A 9,300-nucleotide genomic window follows, 5' to 3' on the forward strand; every position below is an offset into this window, starting at 1 on the left:
CCCCTCCTTATGACTGTGGTTCAAAGCCAAAATGTGTAATTAGGCAAACACTTCCTTCACTCTCTAATACAAGGAAGCATTTAAAGACTGAACTTGTCAGTGATGTGTACCACTGTTCCTCAGTAGCTCAGCTGGACTGTGAACTCACCATGTTTATCCACTGTGAGCTGGTCGTACTGATACTGGCACTGACTCTCAATGGTCAAGGTAAGTTTAGGTTTTATGACATCATGTGCATCATGTGCACAGGGTATTAAAACATGTTATTTTTTCTTATGTATATATATTTTCATTTATTTAGCTTCTGCAGTTTACGGAGGACACGAGGCTGTGGCACATAGCAGGCCATACATGGTGCTGTTGGAGCGGCACATGCAGAATGGTCAAACATATTACTGTGGTGGCTTCCTTCTGAACGAGGATTTTGTGATGACTGCAGCCCACTGCCAAGCCAAGTCAGTTTAACACACTTTACATTATTAATATTTCTATTTTGTCAATATAATGCTCTGATCAAAAGAAAAAAAATCACCAGTTTTTTGTTTGTGTTTTGTTATTCCAGGTCCTACACAGCCTTACTTGGACTTCACGATGCCAATAAGCTTAATGGAATACAGCGTATATCTGTGGAAGGTGCATTTCCACATAAAGACTACAGTGCAAGTGACTTAGAAAACAACATAATGCTTCTTAAGGTGAGAAAATTACTAAAAAGAAAAAAAAAACAATGCTTTTGTCTAGTTTTGTATTTTCCAGTTTTAGTTTCTCATTATATTACTTGCAAATGCTTTGTTTCACTTCATGTAATAAATCAACGAAAAGGATCCCTGAAATACTGTATGCATTAATATCACTGAACAGTAGCAATGCAGGTGATTATTTTTGCAGGTGATTTATTTATTTTTCAAAATCTCTCTCTGTTCCTCCAGTTGAGCTCTAAGGCACATTTCAGCAACACTGTGAGACCCATTGCTCTCGCAGACCGAGATGATGGCTCTCTGCCAAAATTATGTTCAGTCTCTGGCTGGGGAAGAAATGACAGAAACTCAAAATATATGTCTTTGAAACTCATGGAAGTCAGTGTAACACTCACTGACAATGAGCTGTGTCGTGGGAAAAAGATTTACTGCTCTGAGGGAGAGGCTGGACTGGGTGTGGTACGTACATTTATGATATTACATTATATACCATGACATGGACAAACACACACACACTCTGTGGTCAACGTTGTTGAAACAATCACTGCACATTGTGTATGTACTTCCAGGGAGACTCTGGTGGTCCGTTGGTCTGTGAGGATGGAAAAGCGTACGGGGTGGTGTCCTACACCTTCAATCCAGCAGGTGGACCATCTATATATGCCTACACTAAGATACCTGAGGATGGCAATCAATTGGTTTATGGAACCCCATGTGTTTGTATTTTTAATATTTAAACATTTTAAAGCTGATGTTTGAGATACTAATATCATAACTGATCCTAAATTTGCTGCAGTGGTTATAAACTTTAGGCTCTTGTCAGAAAATTAGAAATTTACACCCAGTATATGTGAGTTTTCAAGGATGGATTTAAACAAGCCAAACATGACAAGTGTGGTGTAAAATCTAAACTGTAACTGTATACTCAATGCTGTTTAACAGGCGTAATATCTATACATATATCCTAAAATGCTCCTAAATAAAACATAATACTTTAAATGCATCACTGTTTTGTGCATTTTGTTTTAGAATGGATCAAATGAGAACACAGGATCAATAAACTGTTGCTCTCTCACCACGTTCTCTCAGTGCCTCTGTACACGTGTTTGAACATGAATTGACTCACTAAAAAAGACAACACTGCCTCCCTGTGAACAAAGTGAATTGATGCAACAAGAAGAGGGTCACTGTTCACTTGTTGAAATCAGAGCTGAAAGTCTCTTCTCATTTATAAGCTCTAAATCTGCTGTGCCTGTTGTTTAACAGAACCTGTAACTGAAGAACAGCCAATGTTCAGGTTGGACACTAACACTGTCGTCACTGTCTAATTGTACAAACGTGTTTTATGTCCAATGAGATTGTTTAGACATTATTGAATAAGGCCACCTTCTTTTATTACCACTCCAAACATAGGCTAAATGTATTCTACATGACCAGGCATCTCATTTATGTCAAATGTCATAATTAATAATAAAGGTAAAATAAGATAATCCTTTATTAGTCCCACAACAGGGAAATTTACATTGTTGCAGCAGCATAAGTGAATGAAAAGATAGAAAATGACATAAATACAAGTAAAAGACAAGATAAACTAAATACAGATATTGCACATTTTGAAAATGGAGTTGCACACAGTGAATGACTGATAGCAGCTGTTTTGTCAGGATATTAGATCAGAGCCTAGTGAAATGGTCCCTGTGAGTATGTGGTCTACTAGGAGCAGTGCTGGTTGTAGACTCTGACAGAGGCAGGAAGGAAGGACCTGCAATACCTCTCCTTCACACACTTTGGGTGAAGCTGCCTATTGCTGAAGGAGCTGCTCAGTGCTGTCAGAGTCTCCTGCATGGGGTGGAACTCACTGTCCATAAGATATCATCCTCCATTGGGTCTAGGGGGCACCCCAGAGACAGCCCTGGCCTTCTCGATCAGCCTGTCCAGTGCCCCCTGCACTCCAAAGGACCTGAGTCTCCCCAGCAGGTAGAGTCTGCTCTGAGCCTTCTTATAAAGTGCAGTGGTGTTGTCTGTCCAGTCCAGTCTATTGTTCAGCTGAACACCCAGGTACTTATAAGATGTCACCATCTCAATGTCTCTTCCCTGGATGTTCACTGGTGTTGGTGGGAGTGTCCGCTCCTGCGGAAATCCACCACCAGTTCTTGGTCTTCCCTGCATTGATCTGGAGGCAGCTCTGCAGGCACCAGTCCACAAAGTCCTGCATCAGTTCTCTGTGCTCCCTGTCATCCTCATTTGTGATGAGGCCGACGACTGCAGAGTCATCAGAGAACTTTTGCAGGTGGTAGTGAGGTGAGTTGTACTGGAAGTCTGCAGTGTAGAGGTGAAAAGGATCGTTCCCTGCAGAGCCCCCGTGCTGCAGACCACCATGTCAGACACGCAGTATCGCAGTAAACTGTACTAAGATGCTAAAGATGCTAAATTTTCTGTCAAAATAAAATGATTAAACACATTATGTGGTTCCAACGGAAACAGTGAGACATTTCACACTTAAATTAAATATGTGCATCCTCTTGTTTGCCCAATTGTTTGTGACCATTGAATAGTGGTTATTTATGTAGCTCACAAGAAAAGCCTTTTGATTTTACTTAGCGTCTGATTTATCCTGCAGCACATCAGGTGGTTTCCATTTTTAACATGACCATATTACTGACTGCATTATTAAATATAGTGTTAATGGATGCACATATTTATAAACATAATTACCCACCCTGATAAAGTGAAAACTCTTGGAAAAGTATTGTAGGTTAAAAATATCTGATTTATGTGAGTATCCAGTTGAGTCTCCACTTTCAAATCCTCCAACATGATGTGACACTATTCAGACTGCAATGACACTAGTGATGTAGAAGAATTTTCACTTTAATCATTTTACTGGTAATACTCAGAAAAACTCAAGCCATCAGTAAAGCAGCACTGGGAAAACAGACTTGCACAGCTGAACATGGACTCAGACTGTAAACTGTGCGTTATCTCCTTCTAGTTTGCTTGCAGTAATGTATAACACATAGCTTATTCTGCCACTTAATGACACCTGATTTGTCTCACTTCATCAAATCAACACTTAAATGCTGATATTCTTCATTATGCTCCAAATTCAGAGTAGTGCTTCCCCCTCCAACCTCCTACAGTCTCAGCATCATATCAAATCACCATTACCTCCTGACTCATCATATCATATTCATTTTTAAGCTGAGCATTACACCACCAAACCTCCTGACATTTTGGATCCCCATTCAGCTTTTATCTCTTTGTACTCAATCTCATTTCACCCAATCCACTGATGCTCTACAACCCAAATTCATCTCTGCCCTACCTGCCATTTTAAAAAGCTAATTCTCATGTTTATACAGCGTGGTCTTTGTTAGTCTCCTGAACATATATAACTGGAAATAAGGCCTCAAAGAACGATAGATAACCAAGTATATAGGTGGTATACTGCTGTTTCACACCTCACACAGAGGAAATGGTTAATGATATTATCTGTGTTTCCTGTTAATTACAAACAAGATAATGATGCAAGAGCAGTTCAAATGCATGTGAAGAAGCAATACCCCACATTCACAAGACCCAGAGAAAACCTGAAGTCAGACTGTTTTTTAAAAACCAAATGTAAAGATTTAATTTATGCTGAATTAAAATGGAGATGACTTTAATTAGATAATGCCAAGAAGGTTTAAGGTATATGTAGGCCAAAGAAAGGGGATGCATTAAAGAATTACAAAAAATAAAAAACGAATCAATGTGGGTCTACACTGGAGCCTCTGGATAGTTGGTGTGGAGTTCTGCCAGAAACAAGAGATTTATCTTTTTACTTATATCAGGACACATCATCTTAAGTGTTCTTATTGTACCCTGTGACTCTAACCTCCTGCTCTGAATCTGACATTTGTCATATAACTGTCTCAGAGCCTCAGATGTTTTTATCAGAGGGATGACGTCCCACAGCCTTGACATATGTGCAATTATAACAAGGTCCTGTTTCTCCAAATCTCTTCTGCAGTAAATCAGTTGCATCATCATAATTACTGTTTGTTATAGTGAGTGTTGCTACTGGCTTTGCAGCAGTGTCAGTCAGTTTTTCAGATATGTGAATTTCTTCCTCCTGTAAAGAGCATTATTGCTGTAAATAGCAGTTTTTACTGGGTCCTAAACACCTGCCATGAACTCACTTTAACATAAATGTCTCAATCATCAACTTTGGTAGGAGTGTTATCATGCTGAGATCTGACAGAGTCAGCACATATACATTATTACACAGTAGCTATCTAACTTCAGTGTTTCCAACTGCAGCCACCTAGTGGATAGAGAAACAAGACTAAAATTAAAGCTGCGAGCAGCGTTGAACGGGCCCTCGCACCCGGCGCCCGTCGGGGGAGCAGCGACCGCGGGACCCCGGCAACCGCGGGGTCGACACAGGTCGCAGGGCACACGCTGGCGTAACAGTTCACACTTCCGAGATGTAAAAATTTTAAATAAAAGCTTTTATGCTAATTATTTTCTGTGATAATATTTTTCAGAGCTCATCATCTGTGACAGCTCTTGGCTCTCCTGACTGTAACCTCTCTGTGGCAGCTTCTCACAGACTCAATCAACTCCTCTTCCCCTCCCCCCTCAAACACAAACACAAACACACACACACACACAGATACCCCCTCCCAAAAGGAGATAAAACTCAGTTTTAACTTGAGTTTACAAGCTTTGAGCTTTGAGCAAAAGCATTTTTTTTAAGTTCTGTTATTGGGTGCATATATAAATCATTTATGCTTAAACAAGGCTTATAATGAAGTTATTTGAACAGTGAATATCTCATCTGCCTAAAGTCAGGGCGAAGCCACTAACCAGCTGTAGGGATGGGTATCATTAGGATTTTATCTTTATCCATACAGACCCCTATCAGTCCAGCTCAGACTGTTACTGGTTTAAGAGAGTGAAGTTTATAGCAATTTGCAAAATTTGGAGATTAGTGACAAACTAACCAGTTAGACCACATACAGACAAGCTTTCATTTTAGCTGTTAGTAACAGTTTGCCATGAGCTTAACCAGCGTGCTGTGCTTCGTGTTAAACATGTCATGAGACTGTGGACAATGCTGAAAATATTACTTTACTAACTACTGGCCGAACAGGCGCTTTTACAAAGAAAAGGTAAAGGCCAGCAGCTTTTACTTTTCAATGCACTTGTCGTCAACTTGAGTGGCTTATATTCAGCTGGTTCACCTCGACGCCGGTGGATGTAGACGTGCACTTTTCCTGTCGCCGTACACTGTGTAACATGAAAATATCAGCCGACCCCTTGTGAAATTTCCTAACTGATCAAAACCAAACTGTAAAGACTTTGGTCAAGGGGAGACATATGGTAAGATTACATGAATTCAAAATAACCTACAATTCCTTCAAATTAATTTGAAGCCAGTTTAATTTTTTGAGCCAGCTTTGACATCTGCAGATATGAGTTTCTGAAGAGGGGCCTGCTGAGGTTAGATGTGCTGAATAATATCCATTTTCATATCAGAAAAAACACTGCATTAAACATTGTCTTAGCTCACTGAGCTGAGGTCAACAGGTAATATAACCAACCTGTGAGGTGGCTCACCCCCGTAAGATAAACACATAAATGATCCCTGATAGAACCGATAATTAAAGGCACATCAGTGACAGGGAATGCTATTAAAACTAAACTATAAACTGGTGACATTAACTGCAAAAGAAGATTTTTATTGATACATTTCAGGTAGAATTTAGTTTTCAATAAGGAAAATGCTGTAAGAAACCTGAATTTGTTGCAACAAATTTAAAATAAAAGCTTTTATGCTAATTATTTTCTGTGATAATATTTTTCAGAGCTCATCATCTGTGACAGCTCTTGGCTCTCCTGACTGTAACCTCCCTGTGGCAGCTTCTCACAGACTCAATCAACTCCTCTTCCCCTCCCCCCTCAAACACACACACACAGACACACACACACAGAGACCCCCTTCCAAAAACCCATCAAAGAGTAATACAATGGCTCCATCTGTAGGATAAAGTAGAGAGTCGCAACAGGAAGTTACCCCAAAATCTGAGGTTTCAAACAGGAAGTTGGGTTTCCGAACTTTGACGGGCCAGAACCGGCACACGCTTCGACCCAAACTCACAATTTTCGGAGCCAGTCTTCCAAAAATTCTCAAGGAGGGGCTGACAACATTTGAAGTGAATCTGGTCACCCGTCTAGAAACTGGACATCACACTATAAAATATGTCATTTCCTGCTATAAATAGGTGGCGCTACAACAATTGTATGAATATTGACATATGGATGTGTGCAGATAGGTACCATTAACAATCCTGTAAAGTTTGATGCAGTTTGGACAAAGTATGGCCGAAATATAGCAAAAATAAAGCAACTTCCTGTTTCGTGGCGAGTAATCGAACTTTGAGGGGCCATAACTTCCACGCCCTTCAACAAAAACTCAAAATCTGCCGCAATTTAACATCGTCTATGTCTTAAGAACATACTATTAAGTTTTGAAGTCAATGGGATAATGCGTCTAGGACTAGTTCGCGTTCAAGCGACCCCTGGAAATGGCCAAAAACACACAATTTTTTCACCTTCCGGTCAAAATAAAAATACTTTCTGTTGGGTTTAGAATATGGCTCCAAGAGACTTTTTGGTGCGTCATGGGATGTTACATATGTGTGCAGATTTTCAGATTTTTAGGCGCAACGGGCTTGAGGGGCTGTTCCGTTAAAAATGTAGGTGGCGCTACCGAGGCCATTTTGCCACACCCATGCTCAAGACCCCTAAATTCTTAAATTTTTCGCCGTGCCTGACGCGTCTGCAAATTTTCAGGAGTTTTGACGCATTTTAAGGCCCTCAAAAAGGCGATCAAAGAGGCGGAAAAAGAAGAAAAAAAAAAATAATAATAATAATAATAATTAAAGCTGCGAGCAGCGTTGAACGGGCCCTCGCACCCGGCGCCCGTCGGGGGAGTGGCGACCGCGGGACCCCGGCAACCGCGGGGTCAACGCAGGTCGCAGGGCATACGCTGGCGTAACAGTTCAAACTTCCGAGATGTAAAAATGTAAAATAAAAGCTTTTATGCTAATTATTTTCTGTGATAATATTTTTCAGAGCTCATCATCTGTGACAGCTCTTGGCTCTCCTGACTGTAACCTCTCTGTGGCAGGTTCTCACAGACTCAATCAACTCCTCTTCCCCTCCCCCCTCAGACACACACAGACACACACACACAGAGACCCCCTTCCAAAAACCCATCAAAGAGTAATACAATGGCTCCATCTATAGGATAAAGTCGAGAGTCGCAACAGGAAGTTACCCCAAAATCTGAGGTTTCAAACAGGAAGTTGGGTTTCTGAACTTTGACAGGCCAGAACCGGCACACGCTTCGACCAAAACTCACAATTTTCGGAGGACTTCTTCCAAAAATTGTCAAGGAGGGGCTGACAACATTTGAAGTGAATCTGGTCACCCGTCTAGAAACTGGACATCACACTATAAAATATGTCATTTCCTGCTATAAATAGGTGGTGCTACAACAATTGTATGAATATTGACATATGGATGTGTGCAGATAGGTACCATTAACAATCCTGTAAAGTTTGATGCAGTTTGGACAAAGTATGGCCGAAATATAGCAAATATAAAGCAACTTCCTGTTTTGTGGCGAGTGATCGAACTTTGAGGGGCCATAACTTCCACGCCCTTCAATGAAAAGTCCGAAACTTTTGCAATTTAACTTCGTCTATGTCTTAAGAACAAATTATCAAATTTTGAAATCAATCGGATAATGCGTCTAGGACTAGTTCGCGTTCAAGCGACCCCTGGAAATGGCCAAAAACACACAATTTTTTCACCTTCCGGTCAAAATAAAAATACTTTCTGTTGGGTTTAGAATATGGCTCCAAGAGACTTTTTGGTGCGTCATGGGATGTTACATATGTGTGCAGATTTTCAGATTTTTAGGCGCAACGGGCTTGAGGGGCTGTTCCGTTTAAAAATGTAGGTGGCGCTACCGAGGCCATTTTGCCACACCCATGCTCAAGACCCCTAAATTCTTAAATTTTTCGCCGTGCCTGACGCGTCTGCAAATTTTCAGGAGTTTTGACGCATGTTAAGGCCTTCAAAAAGGCAATCAAAGAGGCGGAAAAAGAAGAAAAAAAATAATAATAATAATAATTAAAGCTGCGAGCAGCGTTGAACGGGCCCTCGCACCCGGCGCCCGTCGGGGGAGCGGCGACCGCGGGACCCCGGCAACCGCGGGGTCAACGCAGGTCGCAGGGCACACGCTGGCGTAACAGTTCACACTTCCCAGATGTAAAAATTTTAAATAAAAGCTTTTACGCTAATTATTTTCTGTGATAATATTTTTCAGAGCTCATCATCTGTGACAGCTCTTGGCTCTCTTGACTGTAACCTCTCTGTGGCAGCTTCTCACAGACTCAATCAACTCCTCTTCCCCTCCCCCCTCAAACACAAACACAAACACACACACACACACACACACAAACACAGAGAGAGATACCCCCTCCCAAAAGGAGATAAAACTCAGTTTTAACTTGAGTTTACAAGCTTTGAGCTTTGAGCAAAAGCA

General features: G+C 41.0%; 1 protein-coding gene and 1 long non-coding RNA gene across 12 annotated transcripts in view; both read left to right on the forward strand.

Annotated features, from left to right (window-relative positions):
• LOC108895425 (granzyme B) overlaps positions 1–9,300 on the forward strand; it is a 68,962-nt gene that overhangs the window by 17,326 nt on the left and 42,336 nt on the right. For 3 of the 11 annotated variants that reach the window (XM_051077492.1, XM_051077491.1, XM_051077482.1), the window contains one exon: positions 1,268–1,701. The exons of 5 other annotated variants lie outside the window; for them this stretch is intronic. In XM_051077492.1, the coding sequence (XP_050933449.1) occupies positions 1,268–1,435 (168 nt within the window). In that variant the 3' untranslated portion in view covers positions 1,436–1,701. Of the gene's footprint in view, positions 1–301; positions 456–562; positions 696–929; positions 1,158–1,267; positions 1,702–9,300 lie in introns of those variants that run through there. 3 more of the 11 variants (XM_051077487.1, XM_051077483.1, XM_051077488.1) reach the window with 2 other exon arrangements.
• Positions 6,058–9,300, forward strand: part of LOC127143503 (uncharacterized) — a 15,847-nt gene continuing 12,604 nt past the window's right edge. The window contains exons 1-2 of the long non-coding RNA XR_007814979.1: positions 6,058–6,772; positions 8,039–8,980. This is a non-coding gene — a long non-coding RNA (uncharacterized LOC127143503). The remainder of the gene's footprint in view (positions 6,773–8,038; positions 8,981–9,300) is intronic.

Source organism: Lates calcarifer, linkage group LG17 (genome assembly GCF_001640805.2).
Source record: "Lates calcarifer isolate ASB-BC8 linkage group LG17, TLL_Latcal_v3, whole genome shotgun sequence".
In the NCBI taxonomy this organism is placed as follows: domain Eukaryota; kingdom Metazoa; phylum Chordata; class Actinopteri; family Centropomidae; genus Lates; species Lates calcarifer.